General features: G+C 43.4%; 1 protein-coding gene across 1 annotated transcript in view; it reads left to right on the top strand.

Annotated features, from left to right (window-relative positions):
- The first annotated feature begins 20,449 nt into the window (after positions 1-20,449).
- BCL7B (BAF chromatin remodeling complex subunit BCL7B) overlaps positions 20,450-25,353 on the top strand; it is a 74,593-nt gene continuing 69,689 nt past the window's right edge. Inside the window, exon 1 of the mRNA XM_069226782.1 lies at positions 20,450-20,645. Within this exon, the coding sequence (XP_069082883.1) occupies positions 20,554-20,645 (92 nt within the window). The 5' untranslated portion in view covers positions 20,450-20,553. The remainder of the gene's footprint in view (positions 20,646-25,353) is intronic.

Genomic DNA, 25,353 nt, shown 5'->3' with positions numbered 1-25,353 from the left:
ATGCCATTGACGATTAGATTGACTTTTCACATGTCCAACTTGATGCCCTTTTACCCATAACATCCCCAGACAGGGGGCCGAATCACAACCCATGTTTCATGGCCCCCATTTGATCGGCGGCTGAATATCACCTGGCAGTTCTCCAAATTTCAGAAAAATCACCAAATAATTAAAAAAGAACTGGAAACGGTTTTTGAATGTTGTAACCCTTATTTGGATGATGCTAACAAATTATTAAGGTTTATTGTATCAGGAAACGTAAAATACTGTCTGCTAACCAAAGCCAGTTGGCCATGACAGCCACCTACAAATAATGTTGCTTTACTTGCTGCCAGAGATGCTTTATTGAATGTTGTTGTTTTTTAATATATATTTCTTTATTGATTTTGTCATTAAACAACAAAAATCAGCCATACAGTACATACTATTCAAATTCACCATGCATAGTATTGGCCTTATAACAATTGTCTCTCTGGAGAGTATCCAAACATCACCACACCTGATTTACAACTCAAGTCTAAAATGAGGGATTCAAGATTCCTATATCTTGTTATGCTTTTGAGGCAGCCACATGCCTGATACACTGTAGTCTAAATCATTGCACAGCTGCCCATTCCTCTGAGACGTTTCTGCATTGATGGGGTCCTTGTTCTCAATCAAGCCTTATCAAATTGCCACTTCACCTCTAAACATCCCATCCCGATCAGCTTGCTAGCCCCAAACGGAAATTCCACAAACTCCATAGTTCACAAAAATATATGTTTTGGTGCTAGATCAATGACATGTGTAGGTCTTCAGCTAGCATGTTTGGAACTCTAAACCAGAATCTTTGGATCACCATCCATATAACATGCATGAAATCCCCAGCACTCTGTTTATCTCTAACATAGGTTGATAAACACAATATTCCCCATTCTGTAGAGCTTTTGTGGCATGTAATAAACCATGCGAGTGCATCTAAATTGGATGGGTTTGAATTTAACCAGGACTCCAAGTGCACAGGTCGCCATTTTTGCCTGCTGCCAGTTACTATTATCCAGGGGCCCCACATTAGACTCCAATGCCTCTTTAAGTTTAAGAAGACTATATGGAGAATTGTTGACCAGGTATCTATATACTTGTGAGATTTGCTTTCCCCTTCCTATGCTATTTAGGATTGCCTCAATTGGGCTGTGTTCCAGCACTTCACATAGCGCTTCCTTGTAGTCACCCAGCACGTGCTGCAAATGTAGGCATTTGACATTTGTAAAATTGGGATTTTGGTGGTTCAAATTCATCCAATAATTTTTTTTAAGGATTCTATGGAGATTTTTGATATACCAAAATAATCCCAACGTGAGAACCCTTAGAATCTGGGAACTGCTACAAGGTGTATACCATGATAGGTGTCTCATTTGTCACCCGTTTATACCAACCTGTCCATCAGAGTGCCTTTCTCCAACAGTGAAGCACCATCTAAGTTACCTGGGGTATGGGGCTCAGCATAGGACTACTGTAAAAAGAATTCAATACTACTGACTCAGTGAGTTCTGGTAGCTTAACCCACCTTCCCATATAGCTAGTCATTTAGAACAGTCAACGATGCTAATGAATAGTACAGATGCACATCTTGCATCTTAAGGCCTCCCACTTACAATGTGGTACTCTAGGCACTTTATGCGCCTGTATGACTTCACACATAGTAGTAGGAGAAGCAAACCACTGTAAACAACATTGCCCTACCCATAAATGATATTGCAGGAGTTTGGTGTGATTCCTATGTAACAATGAGGCCAGGTTTAGCTCCCAGGCAAGTTGAGGGTAACCTGCACTCCAAGGTATGCGAAGCTATCCGATGCAACAAACAGGCAGGGACGCCAGTGATGTGCACTACTACCTATCCTTAGTAGATGTATTATTGTTTTGTCCCAGTTGACAACTAGGTAGGGCAAAACCCCACATTCATGTAATATTGCTATCATTCATGGGCCAGACGATTTAGAGTAGTGTTATGTTCTATACAGCTGTACTGCAACCCATACACAACCCACTGAGCAATGTTTGTATAAGATATCTTTGAAATAATGTGTAGTCCCATGAGGCATGAGACAGGGAGTTAAAAGAACACTAAATCTTGCATGAATAAATAACCCACTCAAGAACCTCTAAAAATCTTTATTTTAAAACTAAAACCACAGTCTAGTGCACACAAGATAAATTGTTGCTACGTTGAATATGAACAGTAAGGCACAAAGGGCATTTGTGAGTGGTGTAAACAGTAAAAATGTTGCAGCATTATAGCGATGGAAGCTGTAGCATTAACACTCTTTTATTACTTTTAAGAGCTATACACGTTCTAATTCTGGTCATTAGTAGCACATTAATAATGAACGTTAAGTCTATTTTGCGTTTCAAATGTGGTTTGCACCCACATACCTTATTCCAGGGCAATAAGTAACACGTTTAGCTCTTAAAGAGCTGCCTGTGCTCGTGATAAGGCACACAGTCTACAGCACTACCGCCTGGGCAGTCACTGAAGGCTAAATATTTTGCAGCTTCAGCTACAGCAGGGGCGCAATCGGGTCCTTGTATCCTTCCATCACCTGGGTTGAAGTCCTCTCTGACGTTTAGCTCTTTATGTCTAGTTTTTATAAATGTAGGCTTTGTTGAAGATTTTTAGCATAAATATGCAACAAAGAATAGAATCATGCCCTTTCAGCTATTTTCATCTCATCCAGTAATGTTCTCTCAGAAAGATAACAATTGTGACATGTAGTTCTAGAAAATCTATCATTTATGAAAGAAAAAAAAATTATGATGGACCATAAGGATTATCAAAAGCAATGATTAAATACAACAAAGAGTCATGTAAGCTTATCATATGTGCAGGAACAGAACATTATGAAAAAGAACGTACATTTCATTTGACCACACAAACTGACTTTTCATGATTTACTTAACACATACATGCCCTCCACACAGGGGCTTTCAAAGAGAATCCAGACCCTAAAAGGGGAACACAAAACATATTTATGACAGTATCTTATGTGCAGAAGATCGTCATCTCCATACAATGTTATGCGATCATCCCTATACCCACCCCAGTCCAGGCCCTCTACCAGGCCATCTTTCAGGACACAGATACAGGGGCGTCATCAACCACCCCCTTTAGCGGCTACAGGAAGGATGGAGTTTTTGATGGGCCTCTTCTATCTGCAACTCGGCAAAAAAGCTCATAATTAACATGAAAGGGTGGGAAGGTGCGTTAGTGAAAGTTGGATGGATGAGTGAGTGACATGGTGGACAGATGGAGGAGTGAAGCAGTGGATGTATAGATGCATGGATGAATAAAGAAAAGTATGGATGAGTGAAAGCAAGGAAGGATGGATGGATGTGTGAAAGGGTGGGTGGATGATGGATTGATGGATGAGTGAAAGGGTAAATGGATGGTGGATGCGTGGATGGATGGAGGGAATGAAAGGCTGGATGGATAGACAGGTTTGATAGGCGGGATGGATAGGTGAAAGGATGTGTGGATGTATGGATGAGTGAAAGGATGGATGTAAGGGTGAATGAGTGAAAGAATGGATGAATGAGTGAAAGGGAGGATGGCTGGATGAAAGAGTGGAAGGATGTAGGAGTGAAAGGGTGGATGAATGAATGAGTCTGTGAAAGTATGGCTGGATGAGTGGAAGAGTAGATGGATGGAAGTGTGAATAAAACGGTGGATGGAAGAGTGAGTGAAAAGGTGAATGGATAAATGAATGGATGAAAGACTAAAAGGATGTTTTTAAGGGTGGATGAGTGAAAAAATGAATGTACAGATGGATCAGTAAAAGGGTCAATGGATGGATGATGAAAGGATGGACGGATGGGTTAGCGAAAGAATGGATCAATGAGTGAAAGTAAATTAATGGATCAATGAGTAAATGGACGGACTGAGTGAAAGGGTGGATGTAGAGGATAAGTGTAAGAATGGAGGGATGAAAGGGAGGGTAGATAGATGGCTGGATGAAGGTGAGGATGGTTGGATGAGTGAAAGGGTGAATTGATGGAGGAATGACTGAAAGGGTATGTTGATGGATGAACAACTGAAAGGATGGCTGAGTGACAGGATAGATGGATCAGTGGGTGGATGGGTCAAAGGCTGGATGGATGAGTGAAAATGTGGCTGGAAATGCGAAAGTATAGGGGTGGATGACTGAAAGGATGGATGGAAGACTGGATCAGAAGGGATGGATAAGTGAAAGGATGGTTGACAAAGAAAGGATGGTTATGTTTGATTGACAGGTTTGAATATCGATGGATAGTTTTGGACATAACTGGGCAGGCAGATGGACGGAATGGTGACAGACGGAATGTTGTATGAAAGACTGAATGGATGACAGAATGTAAAGCTGAAATGTTGATTATCAGCGGGTGTATGGAAGGATGAAAAGATGAATGGATAGATGCATGGATGGAAGAGATAAGCAAGGTCTTCTGGGAGGGTTGCAATTCCTTGCTTCACTTGCTTTGTGTCATAAGAGCTTTGGTTCAAAGTGGGGGGTATTTTAATTTTCTGGCTACTCCCTTGTTTAGACAGCTAGTAGTTTGATATCTAGTGTTAACATTACAGTGAGAGGGGACAATCCTTGCGAGTAAAATTCTCCATGTTAATTGGGGGAGACAGCACATTATTGACGTTAATTCGTTCTGTTGGTTTCATATATAAACATACAACACATTTGATTGAGATGTCACCTAACTTGCATCTCCTTGGCACTCAAAGCAAGTAGGCCCAGTTTACGGTGTAGAAAGCTTCTTCAAATTGACATGAATGAGGGAAGCCGGTCCCGGGAGCATGTGTGATCACTCAGGCCCTCATTATGAGTTTGGCGGGCAGTGAAGGCACCCGCCAAACTCCTTGGGATGGAAAACCGTCACTCCGTTTTCCGCCCGCTGGCCCTATTACGAGTTTCCCACTGGGTCAGTGGGAAACAGGCCACAACATTGACATCAGCTCCTAATCGAGCCGGCGGCCATGTTGCGGTGCGTCGGATGCAACAGGGGTGAAACCGCCATGCAAAAGCCGGCGGTGAGGGGACACGTAATCCCCAGGGCAGCGCTGCCCTTGTGGATTAAGACCACTGGCACCGTCAGGCTGTCGGCAACCTGGCGGTGCCAGCGGTCAGACCATGGCCGCTCCGCCACAGTCATAATGTGGAGGTCGGACCACTGCTTTCGTGGCGGTCCGACCACCACTGCAAGTCTGGCAGTCCCAGACCGCCAGACTCGTAGTAAGGGCTTCAGAGTCTAGGTGCACCCTCTTAAGCTTGTTTCTCGTCCCACTTTAAGGCATGAAGCCATTTTGATCCATATGAACCGATGAGGTGATGACTTTGGATAGACAATTAGCTAGGACATAGTGATGGGTTTCATTTGAACTTTTATTAGAGATATGGAGTGGGATGCGCTGCGCCTGTCTAGCGGTGGCCAGGTTTTGGGACTATAACAATGGTAACAGCTCTCAAATCAACTGGCAACTTTCCCCACTACGGATCACCTCAGCTACCAATGTCAACAGATGAAGCAGTGCAAAGGAAGACGGCCTCTTCGAAAGCTCTGCTGGGAAGTCATTGGGGTCCAGAGTCTTACCAGTATTCAAAACCCTTAGAGCCTCAGATGAATCACCTAAGGTCAGTAGGCTATCCAAGTCCTGGTGTGCGGACAGTAGAAGGCTGGGGATCAGCAAATCTGCTATCATCTCCTCCCATTCCATTTGATTAATTAATGGGCTTGCTGTGTATAATTGTTGGTAATAATCTGCAAAGATCTGGGTTATGGATGGCAGGTCTACTAGCTTAACCCCCTCGTCAATGTGTATTTCAAACAATGTATAGCATGTCCTGTAAGCTGTAAAGCAATTTCACTGTCTTGTCCCCTTTACATGGAGTTGGTTTTGTGATGCTATTAAGGTCATCTTTGCTGCATCTGTTCCTATCTGCCTTATAACTTGACAAGTAACTTCTATGTGACAGAGCAGTATGGCCTTTCTAGTGATAGTGCAATCACACTCGACTTGTAGGAGTTTCCTCTCAAGAGATGATAGTATCCTCTTTTAGTTTTATCTGCATACTCTGATAGGCTATTTTTGCTCCATATGATCGCTTTATATGTGTCCCATAGTGTAACTGCTGAGCTGACAGAACCTTGATCCCTCAAGGGCAGCATGAACACACAGTCTGTGAGACACCACGTGTTCAGCCTCCACATATCCTATGCCCTAACAGCAGGATGCCAGCATCTCCAGGCACCAATCAAGCCTAAAGTTTCTGTCAATCCGCTACTGGTTCATGGATAGTAGTTGGACCCACGTTTGGTACATACATCCAATTTTAACATGTTCAGATCCACTTCTAAGATTGTGGTGCTTCCGCAACTCATCCCAAATTCCTTTAATCACTAGGATGTAATGGGCAGGGGTATGTAGACATAGGGTTGGGTCAGTATCTAGTTTTACAGTTCCCCTCACAGCTAGGAATCTGCCTTGTGCATCTGCTGTGAGACTCAGGGCCTCATTTACAAGACTCTAACACATCGGCCCAATGCATTCGATTTCTTGTGCTGCCCTACAATCCTCCAACCGCGCCATGGATGCGCTGTATTTACAATACAGAGTTCCATAGCGCACGTTTTCACAGATGCATCAGAAATTCTGATAAATCTGCTGGTGTTAAATGCACACACTGCTCGACTGCAATGAAAGGAGGCCCCCATAAAGAAAAGCCCTGTGTCTATTTTATGCCTGCTCTGACCAGCAGGTCAAATTCTGACGCATTGAAGTCGCAGAATGATGCAGTGAAATGTAAATTTCACTGAGTCAGTTCTGCGTGGCTTTTCCTGTGGGAACGCCAACCCTCCGTACATTATACCTGGCACAGGTATAATGTGACACAAGTGTTTACAAACTGATGCACTGGACGTAAAGCCTCAGTTTGTAAATCGGGAGCCGTGTAAAGCACTGGTAGCGCCACCACTGTGTCAAAAAAAAAAAGACGCAACAGTGACTCAAAAGGCCTTGCAACTGAGGCCCTCACTATTTTGAAGGGTAGAGTTTTAAGTACTAGGCCTGCAACTTCTCTCGATCCCAACATACCAGCACAGAAGACTTTGGTCCTACTTACCTAAGAAGTTATACTGGTTACCCAACAAATAAGTTTCCTACAGCATGCCAAACATCGGTGAATGTATTGCAGACCCTGCTTAATATTTTCAATAAGCATGCTTACATTCCGTGAGAGAATGCGGAGCAGTCCTATAGCCAGCGAACTATCTGGGGCAATTAGTATTCAGTAGTGTGGCCCATGTGGGCTCTGCGGATGTCTGAGAAACAATTGAATATTTCCCCCTTCCAACTCGTAGAAGTAGCTGTTACCCATCCCTTTAAACATAATATGAATAACTAGACTGCTCATGTATTAACTGAAGTACGGTATCTATGGGCTATGCAGCCAATCATACCAAAACCTTTGGTTGCTGAATACAAGCTTAATTGCAAAGACTATTCTAGTCTGAGATCACTACAACCACCAAAGTAGGAGCGCCAGGTGTGCTACTACCCCCAATCAAGTACTGCTTATCCTCCACCCCAAAGACCATGAATCAATGTTACATTTCCTGCATATTGTCATGCAGTGGAAGTGTCTCTGACGGCTGCATCACTCCCATCACAGTTGGGGTGTGCTGTCCAAATCACTGTGGATTAGATGCGGTCAAGCTGTTGCCTTTTCCTGCTGTCCACATTCAGCCGAGGTACATGTGTTCTATGAGCTGTTTGGACCTCTCATAAGCGGGGTGTGGAGCTCATACAGCACATTCCTCTACCCAGGTTTAGGCTGATTCAGGGTTCTTGAAAAAACAGTTTCACTTTCAGCTTGGCAGGATGTAGTACATGTCAATCTCATTGCATAGCTTCACACCATGGAATGTCTTCGGCTGCTGCTGCACCTGTTTAGTATAGGCAGCAAAGAGCGTCCATTATTTGGCACTAATAGCCCTGGCAGGTGCCCCAGGGTGATCTTAGCAACAACGCGTATACGGTAGACGCGCTCTGAACGAGTCTCGCTGCAGTGTCAGCAACATTGGAACGTGCTGGACTCAATAAGACGGTGCCGAGACGAGTCGTAACGTTTGACTTCGAATTAACAAATATAAGCAACTTGGTTCACCGCTTTAATTTCTCGACGAGGATATACAGGATGTGTTTCCTCCGGTTTTTTCCTACAACTAAGAACCACTTTTGCCCTTTTCCAGTCCTGATGAGGCCCTAAGTCAGTAGGCCGAAACGCGTTGACTTCATTGTATTGCAGGTGTATTGGGCTTGTCAAATAATGGACTAGATTGTAAAGATTTGGGATGCACGATATCACGCTTGTGTGAAAGAAATACACAACACGTTGATAGTCAAGTGTACGAAAAGCCCAGTACCTGAGCAAAGAGCAGTGGATCACATGTGGAGTGACACTATAGTGACCACTATTTAAATGTGCAGGGCACCATCTTAGGATGGTTTTTATTGTTAAATCTTATATGTGGTCGATTATGTATGTATTGTGAGTAACATTTTTGTTTATACTTATTTATGTGATTTGTACTAAATTTTATTTTTGTTTACCATAGATCCTTTTTGCTACATTAAAAAATCTTTGAAATAAATATGAGAAAGAAATAAACCCAGAAGTAACAGAATTAAAGACTGTTCTTACAACATAGGATTGAATTTGTCCCTACCTGTCATTCTTCCCTGTTTTGATTGTGTATTTACCCTAGGCAGGTTAGGGTTATAGGGTTTCCCCTGATCTTGCGCAGGCCAGGGTGACCTTGGCAGCAGCACCCTGTGTGCCCTCTCCACCACAAACCTGACCATCATCCCATCTTTAAGGACTGTTAAAAATGGGGTCTCTAGTTGGCAGTCAGTTTACACCCTGTCCAAGTAGGGACCCTCACCCTAGTCAGGGTAAGGGAGTCACACACCTAAGATAACCCCTGCCCACCCTCTTGGTAGCTTGGCACAAGCAGTCAGGCTTATCTCAGACGCAATGTGTAAAGTATTTACACAAAATCATACAGTAACACAGTGAAAACACCACAACAGGACTCCACACCAGTTTAGAAAAATAGCCAATATTTATCTAAATCAAAAAAGACCAAAACGACAACAATCCAACATACACAAGCAAAGGTATGAAAGTTTAAAGTAAGAAGAGTGTTAATCCATAAGAATCAATAGATGCGTTGTTCCAGCACAAAGTACCTGGTATGCTTAAAAAATAAAGCCACACGGGCGAGCATGTGTCGGTAAACCAAGCGATGCGTTGATTCCATATTCGCAAGTGAGGCCATACGGCGACTCTTTCTCCGCCGGGTTAGCAATGCCTCGATTTCCAGACAAGCAGCCTCGGGTCTGTGCAGTGATTATGTAGATTTTGATGCCCAGGGACGATGCGTGGAAAATCCGGATGCACAGCAGCGATTAATCTGTGCTGAGTTGGCAATGTGTTGACCTCACCCACGCTGCGTCTATTTTTCAGCCACAGTGAAGGCGCTGTGCCAATTTTTTGGCCGCTTAGCTCTGGTGCATGGATTTTCACTCTGGTTCTGCCAGCTTCTCCTTCCAGGGGCCCAGGCACTGGATATGGTTCCACTTGGTAAGTCAGGGGGGTCTCAGGAGAGCCCAGGTGCTAGCAGATAAAGTCTTTGATGTCCCTGAGACTTCATAACAGGAGGCAAGCTCAGTTCAAGCACTTGGAGAATCTTCACAAGCAGGATACACAGCAACGTCCAGTCTTTGTCCTCTCTAAGGCAGAAGCAGCAACTGCAGGCCGAAGTTCCTCTTGATCCAGAAGTGTTCCGAAATTGTGGGGTTAGCAGTCCAATACTTATAGTCATGTCTGCCTTTGAAGTAGGCAAACTTCAAAGGAAACTCTTTGCAGTGGACACGAGCAGCATGCCTCTTTCTTGCCCTACTCTCCCCTCCTGCCCCCCCCCAACACACCCACCAGGGGGTTGGAGTCTGTATTGCAGGCACAGTCCCTTCATGTATAGGTAACAGCTCCTTGCTCCCACTCTAGCCCAGGAAGACTCATCAGGATATGCAGGATACACCTCAGCTTTCTTTGTGTCACTGTCTAGAGTGAATTCACAACCAGCCCAACTGTCAGTCTGACCCAGACGTGGATTCAGTAGCTAAGCAGAGGCACAGAATGGTTAAGCAAGAAAATGCACCCTCTTTCTAAAAGTGGCATTTTCAAACAGAATCTAAAAACCAAATTTACCAAAATATGTATTTTTAAATTTTGAGTTTAGAGACCCCCAAACTCCAAATCTTGATTTGCTCCCAATGGGAAACTGCACATAAAAGATATTTAAAGGCAATCCCCATGTTACCCTATGGGAGAGATAGGACTTGCAACATTGAAAACTGTTATTTGGCAGTATTTCACTATCTGGACATGTAAAACATCAGTACATGTCCTACCTTCTAAATACATGGCACCAGTGGTGGCTCCTCCACCATGGCAGAAGAGCGTCGCCCCCTTCCCCTGTCCCCCCACCGCCAGCAGCTGCAAATTAAAAAATAAAAACACTTTTCCCAATCTTAAAAACTAAAAATGGGGTGCAAACTCCTCAAAGCCTTTTTTTATGGATTTGGGCATTCTAGTCCATCTTTTTAACTACCTACATCCGCCCCAAGATAATCCAAAAACAAATAAGAGATGCACAGTTGACAATCTCAATGTAGTCATGGTCGTTTAATCTGGTATATCCACTGCTTGTCCTTTTCTTTTTCTTGTTGGCCTCCTTGTTGATCAAATGTCAACACGTTTCAGCCTTACATTTATGGCCTCCTCAGGACAAAATGAGGAGAATCTATCTTTCTCTATAATGCAACAATGAACACACAATAATTATAAAATACTATTTTTTGTTTAGTCTTTCTTAGCCATGGTAACTGTGTGTGCTATAATTACATCGGGTGCCACCACTAAAAAAGTGCACAATTGGTCTTTGCGTGCTTCATGCTGAAAAGATTGGGGGGGAGGGAGACCTAGATGGGACTGCAAGGAGGAGCATGAGCCACATATGTACCACATCCCTTAATGTGGAAACCGGACTCGCTGTCAAAGCCCAGCTCACCTGAGTTCTTGTTCAGTTCTGATGGAGGTTGAAGACAATCCGACCCCACCCTGAAACTGCTTGTTCCAGCACACTAGTTTTTAAAACAGTGCACTAAGAACAGAAGCTCAAGGGAAGGGGGGAAGTGGATAAAATAAAAAAGAGAGACAACACCGTTCTTGCGTTTCCACTGTTGAAGTGCTGCACAAATCTGCGGCCCTTTCTGACTTCTGTAGAAACTGGTGCCTAATGAAACATAAACAAAGAACAGATAAGTGCAACCTATTCCTAAATGGGTTCCTGACTATCCCTTTATTTATTAGAAATTCTCTTCTAAAAGTACCTCTTGGATCCTGGTCTCTAGTTTCCAGGTTTGGAATGTGTTACTGCTCTGGGATGTGTTTCCTATTACTGTAAAGCTTCTAAAACATTAAACAAATACCGTTATCAGAATTACCAATATCAAACATTCATCATAATATAACTAAAGCCTAAATTCCCAATAGCAGACTCACTTTTCCCATATTTCCAGAATCTTTTATAAAACAAATACTGTACTTTTACATCAAAATACAGCATGTAATTTGTGCAAGTCCTTGATTTACTCTTTGCCTTGCTGTTAATGGTTTCCACTGGTCGATTCTTAAAAGTTCCATGAGAAAAAACAATGTTTGCTTCACAAAGTTCTGCAAAATATTCTTGTAACAAAGAGTTTGAATCACAATGTTCGTGGAAGGTATTTCGTTTCAAATTGTCTATACACGAATCCAGAAATTGTTGTCAAAGTTCTTTCAGGTAATAAAAGGTTTTGCACTTACTTGTTGCTGGCAAGAGATACTGATCAGTCTAACCTTGTCTTCTTTCTCTTTTGCAGGTTACTCATAGGAGAGAGGCTGAAGCAAGGAGGAACCGGAAACCGGAAGAAGGAAGAGCCAGAAGCTGCGCCCATTGAAGTCAATGAAAGTCTGTAAAGAGCAGGAGTGCCAGCGCCGAGGGATCTGTTCTCAGGTAAGCGGGAGGTAGACGAGCACAAGCACTGGGTGAGGCTCGGGGATGCCTTTTATAGACAGGGCTGGGTGTGGTTTGAAGGGCTGGGTGTGGTCCTCACATGCTGCACATGTTCTTGGAAGGTGTGCAGAGCTGGGTGTGGTCCTCACATGCTGCACATGTTCTTGAAAGGTGTGCAGAGTTTCAGTTATTATACAAATGAGTTGGATTAACACATGGCCTAGGGAGGAGTATTTTAAAGAAGCCTTGGTAAAAGCAAGGCCCTATGTGTAAACAAAACAGCACATTAAACAACATACACAGAAGCCTGGGGGGGGGGAAGGTGAGATAACAAGAAAGGCTTTCAATAGTAAGTTTAAAAGGGAGCTATTACAGAACCCACTAGTGCAGTGAGAGGGGACATGCTCTTTGCTGTGTACAAACCCTAACACTCGCATGCATGGCAAGTAAAAATGTTCACCGTCGTGTGATATGCATAGAATAAGAAGGGTCAAGATCACATCCAAAAGCATCATTAAACCAGCAACGCCTACCTCCTGCATCGGGAAAAATCTTATGCCCATGCACAAAACTCGGCCGGCGGCAATGGCTTGAAAGTTCGTACAGGCTGAATCTGACTTCCCCTATGGGAAAAGAACCACGCAAGACATTCTATATTATGATAAAAGGATAGTGACCCTCTCATAAAACATCTCACTTACTAGTTTTATGGGTTTCCCCCGGTGAAACTGACTCTCCTCTGGTTCTGCAACAATACACCTCCCACTCCCGCGATCACAACCCAGCCATCTCTTGGCTTGTGTGTGGAGAGAAAATGACTAAATCCTGATGCATCAGCCCACTTTCCCATCTACACATTTCCCTTATGGCCCTCTATATTAAGTCAAGCAGAAAGAGTCTCTTCGGAGAGATGTATCATGGGAACCAGGGGAAACCATGGCCGCCATCTTGTAATGTGCACTGCTGCTTATAGTAATACAGGCATATGCAGAAATCGTTCCTTACTTTGATCTAAGGAAAACACACCTAGCATTCAACCGTCTAATCACTAGTGTATCATATCCGATCAGCAACCGTAGGCATAAGACCATTATTTACCTTTGGGGGTATACTATGTTTATAGTAGTTCAAAGCAAATAATCCCACCACAGAGTGGAAAGATGATGTTCCAAACTGAAGCCTTTGCGAACATGAGATTAACTTGTTACTAATTCGAGGAAGGAATTACAACCTACTGAACATTGCTCGCCAAACTGTTGTTCCTGGGAAATCAATATGTCTAACCATCTTTGGAGAAACAATGAGTATAAAGCATGCAAAGAAAGATTAATAAAAATGTATGTGCTCTTGAAAGATCTAGTGTTATCTTATAATTAGACCATTATATACAAAACAGTCCAATATATACAAACATGATAAAGGCCGATCTGCAGGTCATGCTCTTTTTTTCTATATGCGTAAAAAAAAGTAGATTTGAATATGACACATGTCAGAATTGTGTATCAACTCTCATTAAACTTTAATTTGTGCACATAAATCTTCTTGTTCATTTAATCCTTTGTTGATTGTGTGAAATTTTCAGTGCGCCGAGCTCCTGTTCTTAAAAGTATTGTCTCTGTGCATTCCTTTCTGTGTCAAGAAGCTACATATAGGACGGCTCACCCAATGTAATTCTCTGCATGTCCCATTGTTTGGTAGTGTTGCACTAGGGGGCACTCTGTACTTTGCATTTAATTCTGGATCTGCGCTGCAATATTCTACTTTTAACCTGTGTTTTGCTTCACTAATGACCAAGATGAAACACTCATGCATTGACAAAAATCTCTGGAATGTGCTTCTTAGCCTAAAGCAGACATTTATTAAATCACTTCGCAAGGTTTGTAAAGGAAGGTCAGTAGAATTGAAAGTGCACCTTTAAAATGTGCGCCACAGTGAAGTGAGAACATGAAGAAAGAATCTTCAATCTATAAACAGCAAATATATACATCTAAAGATGCAAATACCTATATTTGGATGTGTAGATTCATACACAATGAAAAGCAAATAATTAGTTAAAAAAAATCATCACCATGGGGCACAGTTGCTCCTTCATCCTTCTCCTGCTAGCAAGTCGTTGACCCTGGTTTGACTGCAACGAGAAAGAGAGAACCACCCTCACAGGAAAGATATCAGGCATTCGACATCTCAATCTTGATTGAGGTATCTCCCCACTGTCGACCTGGATCTCTTATATACTTTTAACAAACAAGAGAGGAGAATTCTGGAAAGTCCCTCCCACTCCATAAGTTAATTATTCAAAAAATTACGGTTACTTTAGGTCAGCTTTGAAAAGAGCACGTCGGGAATTGGACAAAATCCCAAGGTGCCCTCTATCAAAACAAAACTGTTCCCTGCGGTCCTAGTACATTCTTATCAGCCTAAGCCCTTGGTGACAAAGAACACGCAAACACACATAATAAAAACATGAGCAAGAAGCACATTGTATCACAGAAAAATACCTGCAGCTTTTAACGTGGCAGTTGCTAGTGCTAAAATAAAGTCAATAGACAAAATGAAGTTGGTGGTCACTAATGTGATGGTGTGCTGCTAGGCTAAGTGCAACGTGGAGTCAGTGGTCAAAACACAAATATCATTACAACCTGTTGGGTAGCTTGTCCAATGTTTCTTTTATCACAGGGACAATAAATGCAATATACATTTTTCATGTTACAATTTGAAAACACCTTTTGATACCAAATCTTGCCATTGATCTCCACAGATTTACTATTCTTTGCATATTTGCACATTGTTCATCTCTCACATTTATAATGTACTGTCAATGCCCGTAAGCCTAACATGTGAAGTAATGATCCTGCATCTTGGTGTCTTCGCTGCCTTCACCAATTGCTGATGTAATTTTTTCATCTTTTTTTAAGGCGTCCATTGGTCTTTGAATTTCAAATGCGGCCAATGTTTTTAGGCTGGAATTCATCATTTTGTTGGCCATAGGTGAGAATGTAAGTACACATGACAAGGGTGTTTCTGTATTTCTTCCTTTTGTAGTCAGCAAGGTGTCTCTCTGAATAAACCAAGCTTGTTTCATAAAAACAAAATCTAATTTGTGTGGCTATCCTCTCACCATCAATTTCTTGCTTAATAGTTCCCCATTCTTAAAATATTCTTTTCTACTGAAATTTTCTTCTAATTCTTAAGAATTGACCATACGGTTACTCCTTTTATTTGTTAAAATAGTTCTCCTTTGAAGCTTCGCACACTGAAATGTTGCTAATGGAGGCAGGCTAAATGGGATGACCTAAAATTAGATCTTGGGTTGCTGGTCTTCCGATTGAGGGAGGACCTGGCCTGGCACTTCAGGTTGGACTGTTCCTTTTGGAGCAGGGTCATGCCTGATTTGCATATGATTGGGTCCAAACTGAGGTGCCATAGTTTGCAAAATAATGATGGACAGGGACGTGTCCTGAGTAATTACCAGAGGCTGAGATTATTTTAAGCATTCCAGCCATCACTTTTTTGTATACGTCAGTGGGCGCCCTAAGTGGCACTGGTACGCCCAGATGTGGGTCCCATGCTCATTGTGCAACTGGACCCAAGCTCCATTTAACTGTCAAGCCCCAATCAGGATGGACCTGGCCTGGCAGTTCGGTCTGGACTGTTCTATTGGAGCTGTGTCGACTGCTTTGCATATGGCCAAGTTGAAACCGAGGTGGCATTGTGTGCAAAATAAGGATGGACTGGGACGCTGCCCAAGTACTTACCAACAGTTGACATTAATACAAGCATTACACTCATGACTTTTGTATACTAAAATTAGATAAGCCAGCTAAGTGCAATAATTACCATGGAATTAGAGGTACCATTTGGGTAATGGAAAACTGCAACTCATCCAGAACGCCACTGCCAGGCTCATCCTGGACCTCCCACACCAAGAACACATCTCCCAACACCTGAGGACCCTCCACTGGCTCCCGGTCAAACTACTCACCCAAACGTACAAGGCCATACACAACGCAGGACCAGCCTATCTGAACCACCGTGTCTCTTTCCACACCCCCGCCAGATCCCTCTGCTCCGCCCAGATGGCCCTGGCCACCATCCCTCATATTTATAAAACTACCGCCAGAGGACAATCCTTCACCTACATCGCAGCAAAGAGCTGGAACAACCTCCCCCTGCACCTCAGACAAAGGCCATCGCTCACCATCTTCAGGAAGAACCTCACGATATGGCTCTTCAGATGAGGCCCTTCCCCCCCCAGCGCCTTAAGACCCTCATGGGTGAGTAGCTGCACTTTACAAAACCTGATTGATCGATCTCAGAGATGAATGCGAGGCCTGGTACCCAGAAATCACAATAATAAGAGAGGTTTTTATAAAAATATAATGTTGCGTCACTAGGCACAGAAACATAAGGGTACCAAAGAGGTAGTGAATACTGAACACAAGTTCAATGCGAGCGATGGTACCAGAGTCAAAGCAATAAGGTGAGGTCTTTGTAAGCAAAATATAAAAATAGAGTTAGAAGGCTTATTGACCTCAGGCATTTGTGGACAAGGTAGTTCCCACTAGAACACAGCGTACACATCAAATTCTCAGTCTCCAAAGCAGATAACAGGGGAAGGGCGGCGAAAGCCCCTGTATTGTTTTCATGCAGTCTAGATGCATCCTGTCCGTTTGCAGGAACCGACCTGGCTTAAGAGAAGATAAGCACGTCTCCAAAGCAATCTGGAAATATGAGGAGCAACGTGAATCGAAGCATTGTGGTCACAGTCTGAGTTTTTGAGAAAGTGTGACCCTATTTCATAAGTTGGTCATTCAAGTAAATGTGAATATGTTAGAGGGAAATCTGTTAATCAAATAAGACAGATCAATTTGACACAATAATATAGGTTTAATCGATTTTCAGCTGGGAACAACAGGCAGTCTCAACATAGAGGCCATGACTGAAGTTCAAAGTTCTAGTTCACAAGCAGTGGTATTTATACTGCAAAAACCACAAAAAACTATGCTGACAAGTTCAGCATTGACGTAAGCAAGAACAAGCAGTACAGATAATAGGAGAGGGTGACCTCTTGACAAGAGCACATGCACAATTACTTGTCACCTCATGGGTGGGTAAGTAACACTGATGTCATTCAGCATCTCTATCTTTCCTGCACAAGTGATTATATTTGACATAATGCTCACGGTAGCCCTGCCTTGTGCTAATGCTTATCTGACCCTCACACAGTTCCCCTCACCAAGATATGAATTACTTTTGGTTTTTAGGACCCTTGTGCTAAGGCAGGATACACCCTTTTGCTCCACCCTGTTCGTGCTAAGTGAACATTTTGAAAGCAACAGTTGGTGCAGCTTTGAAGAAAAACTCTCATTCTAATGTGGCTTGGGTCTCTTGTGTGTTTCAGCACAGCTAACTTAACAATGCAGCATGTGTATAAGTTTTCTAAGTAATACGTGTTTGTTTGTCCTAAATATGACCTGCCTTTTCTATTGAACCCCCAGTCTGTCTTTTTTTTAGCATGTCATGTATTAAGCTTGGACTTGGTATTTAGTAATCTTTCTTCGCTGAGTGCTCTGCCCCCCGCTCCTGTAGCATGGTCTGATCATTTTTTAATCACATTAAAAATCAAGTTGTCCAGTCATTATGGCTTTCATCAGCCTTTAAACAGGAAGGTAAGGAAGTGGCATAGTCCTAATGTAGAAGAATGGGTTAATCTGCTAATCAGAAGTAAAAAAGATTTTATGAGGGACCATCAGATGGACTCCACCCTTTTTAATGCATGGATTTTTAACAGCCTTGATATGTTGCTGCCCTACAAAGTTCCTTCTGGGCAGAGGAGTGGAGACAAGTCCCCATGGTTTTACCCCCATTTAATGACACTGAAGAGGAATTGTAGGCGGCTCGAAAGAAAATGGAGGAAATCATTAAAACAGGTAGACAGGAAAGAGTATAGATGTTCAATTATGCTTTATCATAGTGAGATAAGACTAGCTCAAGCAACCTATTATGGCGACAAAATTTAAAAGGCTGCGGGCTCTCCAAAAGAAATCTTTCGTGTTTTGAAGGAGTTGCTTCACTCCCCTATTTGCCCAGAAGCAACGGTAGCTTCAGTGGAACACAGCAATAATTTTGCCTCATTCTTCTTACAGAAGATTGAGGATGTTTATAAGAATTTCCCAGGTGAAGATGTGATAAGTTCTGTTCAACCCATTGAGAATAAGGAGGGCGACATTATTCTACAGTTTTCCCTCTATCTCTGAAGAAGGTACCTCCTTGATTCTTAGTAAATTGAAATCTGGTTCCCCATTAGATCCCGCGCCTCCTCATATAATTATGCAGGGAGGATTAGCCACAATACCGGTGATAACGGAGCTGTTAAATAGCTCCTTACAAAGTGGCATGGTACCTGAATCACGGAAGCATGCAGTGGTAAAACCCCTGCTGAAGAAACCCAATCTAGATGGAGTCGAATTTAAGAACTATAGGCCAATTTCTCTTCTTCCAATTATGGCAAAATTAATTGACAAGCATGTCAACACTCAAATATCTGGATTTTTGGAATAACATAAGATTTTGCATTCTACGCAAATGGGCTTTAGACCTGCCCACAGCACCGAATCAGCTATGATAGCGGTTAAAGAAAGAAAACGGATGGATCTGGGACAGGTGACTGCTGTAATAATGTTGGACTTAAGCGCCGCATTTGATACAGTCAATCATGGACTACTAATTCAAAGAATGGAAAAAAGTGGTATTAAAGGCCTAGCGCTTAAATGGTTGAGCTCTTTTCTTCAAAACAGATCTTTTCAGGTTTTAGATTGTTCTTTTTTTCCAGACCAGTTTAGATTTCAATGTGGAGTGCCACAGGGTTCATCTTTGAGCCCGACTCTTTTTAATATTTATATGGCTCCCCTGGCAGATGTTGTGGAACCTTTCGGTGTATCGCTTGTATCATATCTAAAGTAAAAAGAGCTTCTTGGGGAGGCAGATCCCTGACGTATCAGGGAGCCAGACTTTGGAATTCACTGCCGCTTAACATTCGTATGATGAGACAGGAGACAGAATTTCGGAAGGCCATTAAAACATGGCTATTTTTATTTTAATGCAGTATTCTTTATTCCACCTTGAGGCGGCACTATCCCTCCAGCTTGTCTAATTTTTAGTCTGATTAGCGCTACGAAGCCTCCGGGTAGTTTGGCGCTATATAAAACACTGTAACATTACAGAACATTAAGCCTTTCACTACTTACATTAGTTTACAACTATCCCTAGCCTAAAATGTTTGTATTGGGATTGGGGGAATTTATGTTTGTTTGTATGTGATGCAATCCTATTCTTCCTACATCAAATAGCATGGCAGCAGGCCGGAGTCGCAAAGTCAATAGCCTGGCAGCCAACATTAAACACACTGGCTTTGCCAGCGCTTTGGTTTCACATTTTTGTGGTTTCTTAGTGCTGTAAATAATAGGGGTTTAATAGTACTCAGCTTACCAAACTCGGAATTGAAGGCTTTCCAGGAATCAAACCTGTAACCAGCGTATAGAATTAGACATCAGTGGCATGCGTCTGCACAAGTCCACCTTTTCAGGTAACGTCCAGAAAACGACTTCAGAAACAGGGGGTTTGTTCTATTCTTAGATCGCTATTTCCCATAGATTGCTTTTAGCCAACGTAGATAACGTAAAGTAACTTTAAGAGGGGGTACGGCAACTGAAGTTTTTCATGTTAGCAAAAGAGGTCGAACAACGTAATTTACAGAAAATACAAATTAAACTGATAACAGTGAACTCAACTGTTGCATAAACTGATGCTCGGCAGCTAACACCGTTTCCTGTTAGACTTTACATTCAGTAGCGGAACTGCTGGAAACCTCTTTTAAGGATACTTTTTTGTGGTCGATGTTGTACATTTATAAAGTGATCATTATCCCCCCTAAGGCAACGAAGCGCTCTAATAATGGACGGAGCGGGTAAGGTTGAAAACGGGCCCCGAGTCCAAGCGAGAAACAGATTCCTCGACTATTTGAAAACAAGAACTCCGGTTTCCATTCAACGACCCGAATGATTCGGGTGGTTTGAAATAAGATCGTATGTATCCTATCAGCAGGGACATTTTTCGCACGAGGAAAAGGGGGAATTGGCAAGAACATATTTCCGCAGGGTTTAATACGGCAAAGCTAAGAAAGGGGCGAAGCTTTGGCGCCACACGACCACCGGTGCTCCTCACCACGGCTACAATGAGAGTTCATCACCTGGGGGAGGGTTGAGGGTGGCACGGTTAAGGCTTACGTCAGCACGCACCATCCCTCAAGCTCCGCCTGTCTCTGCGTTGAGAGTGAGTGACGAGCGAAGAAGGCCACGAGAACGCCCGGGAAAGTAGAAGGGTCACGGGTCGCTGTGGTCCAGAGTCACCATGTCTGGGCGTTCTGGCAGAGCCGAGACGCGTAGCCGGGCCAAAGATGACGTTAAAAAAGTGATGGCGGCTATCGGGAAGGTGCGCAAATGGTAAGACGAGAAGGAACCAACTGCTGGCTGCCAGCTTTACCCAGCCTGTGGGTAGTGCTTAGCTTGCCGTTTGACAAACCGCACAGGCGCTTTTTTTCCCCGTGACTGAGAGCAGCTGTAGCCAATTATGGCACTATGGATCTGTGAAGGAGTGGTCTGGTAGCCAATGGCCGTTTCGATGGAATCTGACGCGGTACATGTGCTTCGTTGCCTTGTCGTGTCTTCCCCGTGGGCGTGGCCCATCACAGCTGCTTCCATATTAAAGTCAGTCAATGTCTTTCGATCCTGAGCTTTAAAAGTGAAGAATTTTGAAGGCAGTTTAGTTTCTGCCGGACAAGAGAACGTGATCCATATTTTACACGGCCCATCATTAGACGGGCGATTAGAAAAAAATGCTCTGGTTATGATCCGGTAATTTTTATTATCCTTAACGTCCCTTTTGTTTTGGGTAGTTTTATATAACCCAAACTCAACCCAAAGGTAATGGAGTGTTCCCCAAAGGTAATGGGGCGTTTTACATGATCACCAGATACATTACACAATGATACATTCATTCTTGTATTTAGGCATAGAGAGATTAGGTGATTTACCCAGGATCACAGAATGTTTAGCTGTCGCTGAGACTCCAACCTGGTTCCCAAGTTCCAAAGTTGGCAACTCTGGCGGTTACCCCACACCCACTCCTCATCCTTATCACAGCCCTGCTGAAGTAAGGAAGGGTGTTCGCTATAAAATTCCACCAAACGTGTTCTCGAGATGAGGTTTCTTTATTTCCAGATCTCAAACAACAAACCCACAACAAGGAGACATCTGGTTAGTTCTGAGGACCGCAAATGAATGACCCAATGTTCCAAAAAACCCACAAATTACGACATTATGGAATAGAATAAAGATTGCTTGTACAATCTATTTGATGCATAAATACTACATCACTCCCCTCCCACATACAGAACAAAAACAAATAGTTAAGCAACATTGCAAAATTGAATGCAGCTCAAAATCCTGACGTCTAGCAAGTAATCTAATCGGTCTAGACCTCTCCAACCTCCCATTAGGATGTCTGATACCTCCCCTTGTGATGCTCCTACAGGAAGATTCCATAGAACATTTCTGACCATCCTGAGGTATAGTAGTAGATTCAATATGCGTGGTAAAAAGGCAAACATTGGACAGCATAGAATCACTCTCACAATTATTCAGACATGTTTTTTTAATAAGTTTCAGCTAGTGTATTGGATATAGGTATCACACTGTCCCTCTTCCACCGTCCTTTACCTTGCAGTAGTGTACAAGATTTGCTTGTCCTAATCAATTTGACAGGTATAGAAAACGTGCATTCTCCCTTAAGAACTTTATTGGGTTTCTTGATAAGAACCCAATAATTTTCCTATATTTGAACATTATGTGCTTTATGCTGTGAATCATAATATTCTTTTTGTTTCATTTGATTCGACAATACTGTCTCTCTGAACGTACAGCTCACAGGAGTTCCCTGATATTGTGGGACATTTTATCAAGTGGTCTTTTACAACCATCCAGGCATGATTTTGGTTCTTGCTTCCCTACCTCATAAACATTGGAAAGGTGTTGCCTCCGTGGTGGAATTAGGTGTTGTGAGGTATGTTCATATTTTATCTTTCAGAGAAGCATGTATATCAATATTTGAATATAGTGCTGTTTGAATACCCTCTTTCAGAATACGATCTGCTCTCTCAACTAATACATTGGAAGATGGGCTATATAACGCTACCTGTAAGTCGGTAATAATACACTTGTTCATAAAATTAGTCATTTCTTTAGATGTGAAAAGCATATAATTGTCAGTTACAATGATTTTTGTACTTCCTTCAATTAGAAATATTTTTTTCAAGAAAATCAGTAGCTGACTTGGTACAAGGTGATTCAACAAAATCATAATGTATTCATTTTCAAAAATAACCAAAATGATCAAAAATGTCTGTGCTTTGGGTAATAAATAGCAGGGACCTGAAAAGTCAATTACTTCTTTAATTCAAGGCCCGCAGGAATAGGTATTGGGAACATTGGTTTCTGATTAGTTTTCTAGTGCTTATCAGAAACAATACATTGTGGAGATTTTTCTATCAAAGATGAAACAGTTTTGTCTAAACCCAGCCACCAAAAACACAGTTAATTTTTTTTAGATTCAGCTGAAATGCATAGGTGGTCAACATGTGCTATTAATACAATTTATTCACGTAGAGGAGTAGGGGGTACAAATAAATTATTACATGTGCAGATTTGATTTTTGCATGATAATTCAGGAGAGACTTGTGCAAAACATCCCAGTTCTCCTGACAGTGACTTACTAGATGACCATCCAACCTTGAGGTCATGAAAGACTGTAAGGTGGTATCTTGTTGTTTTGCAGACATCCATTAATTTTCGGATATGTCACCATTGCACCCAGCAATCACATCCATTACTGCAACTACACACTTCATCATTATCATTTATTTCTTCTGTTTCAGATAAAGGCAAACGTGACAAACAATCTGCACAATACATTTTTCCTTCTTTGTGAGAAAGTAGCCTCTTTCTAGCCTTGTTACCCCCACTTTTGGCTTGTTTGTGAGTGTATGTCAGGGTGTTCTCACTGTCTCACTGGGATCCTGCTAGCCAGGGCCCAGTGCTCATAGTGAAAACCCTATGTTTTCAGTATGTTTGTTATGTGTCACTGGGACCCTGCTAGCCAGGACCCCAGTGCTCATAAGTCTGTGGCCTATATGTATGTGTTCCCTGTGTGATGCCTAACTGTCTCACTGAGGCTCTGCTAACCAGAACCTCAGTGGTTATGCTCTCTCTGTACAAATTGTCACTAACAGGCTAGTGACCAATTTTACCAATTTACATTGGCATACTGGAACACCCTTATAATTCCCTAGTATATGGTACTGAGGTACCCAGGGTATTGGGGTTCCAGGAGATCCCTATGGGATGCAGCATTTCTTTTGCCACCCATAGGGAGCTCTGACAATTCTTACACAGGCCTGCCACTGCAGCCTGAGTGAAATAACGTCCACGTTATTTCACAGCCATTTACCACTGCACTTAAGTAACTTATAAGTCACCTATATGTCTAACCTTTACCTGGTAAAGGTTGGGTGCTAAGTTACTTAGTGTGTGGGCACCCTGGCACTAGCCAAGGTGCCCCCACATTGTTCAGGGCAAATTCCCCGGACTTTGTGAGTGCGGGGACACCATTACACGTGTGCACTATACATAGGTCACTACCTATGTATAGCTTCACAATGGTAACTCCGAATATGGCCATGTAACATGTCTAAGATCATGGAATTGCCCCCCAATGCCATCCTGCCATTGGTGAGACAATCCCATGATCCCACGGGTCTCTAGCACAGACCCGGGTACTGCCAAACTGCCTTTCCCGGGGTTTCACTGCAGCTGCTGCCAACCCCTCAGACAGGTTTCTGCCCTCCTGGGGTCCAGCCAGGCTTGGCCCAGGAAGGCAGAACAAAGGACTTCCTCAGAGAGAGGGTGTTACACCCTCTCCCTTTGGAATAAGGTGTCAGGGCTGGGGAGAAGTAGCCTCCCCCAGCCTCTGGAAATTTTTTGATGGCACAGATGGTGCCCATCTCTGCATAAGCCAGTCTACACCGGTTCAGGGATCCCCCAGCCCTGCTCTGGCGCGAAACTGGACAAAGGAAAGGGGAGTGACCACTCCCCTGACCTGCACCTCCCCTGGGAGGTGCCCAGAGCTCCTCCAGTGTGCTCCAGACCTCTGCCATCTTGGAAACAGAGGTGCTGCTGGCACACTGGACTGCTCTGAGTGGCCAGGGCCAGCAGGTGACGTCAGAGACTCCTTCTGATAGGCTCCTTCAGGTGTTGCTAGCCTATCCTCTCTCCTAGGTAGCCAAACCTCCTTTTCTGGCTATTTAGGGTCTCTGCTTTGGGGAATTCCTTAGATAACGAATGCAAGAGCTCATCAGAGTTCCTCTGCATCTCTCTCTTCACCTTCTGCCAAGGAATCGACTGCTGACCGCGCTGGAAGCCTTGCAACACTGCAACAAAGTAGCAAAGACGACTACTGCGACCTTGTAACGCTGATCCTGCCGCCTTCTCGACTGTTTTCCTGGTGGTGCATGCTGTGGGGGTAGTCTGCCTCCTCTCTGCACTAGAAGCTCCGAAGAAATCTCCCGTGGGTCGACAGAATCTTCCCCCTGCAACCGCAGGCACCAAAGAACTGCATCACCGGTCCTCTGGGTCTCCTCTCAGCACGACGAGCGAGGTCCCTTGAACTCAGCAACTCTGTCCAAGTGACTCCCACAGTCCAGTGACTCTTCAGTCCAAGTTTGGTGGAGGTAAGTCCTTGCCTCCCCACGCCAGACTGCATTGCTGGGAACTGCGTGTTTTGAAGCTACTCCGGCTCCTGTGCACTCACCGAGGATTTCCTTTGTGCACAGCCAAGCCTGGGTCCCCGGCACTCTAACCTGCATTGCACGACTTCCTGAGTTGTCCCCCGGCTTCGTGGGACCCTCTTGTGCAACTTCGGGTGAGCTCCGGTTCACTCCACTTCGTAGTGCCTGTTCCGGCACTTCTGCGGGTGCTGCTTGCTTCTGAGTGGGCTCCTTCTCTTGCTGGGCGCCCCTCTGTCTCCTCACGCAGTTGGCGACATCCTGGTCCCTCCTGGGCCACAGCAGCATCCAAAAACCCTAACCGTGACCTTTGC

Source organism: Pleurodeles waltl, chromosome 3_2 (genome assembly GCF_031143425.1).
Source record: "Pleurodeles waltl isolate 20211129_DDA chromosome 3_2, aPleWal1.hap1.20221129, whole genome shotgun sequence".
Lineage (NCBI taxonomy): Eukaryota > Metazoa > Chordata > Amphibia > Caudata > Salamandridae > Pleurodeles > Pleurodeles waltl.
The sequence above is the reverse complement of the archived record's forward strand: the minus strand, read 5'-3'. Positions and strand labels throughout refer to the sequence as shown.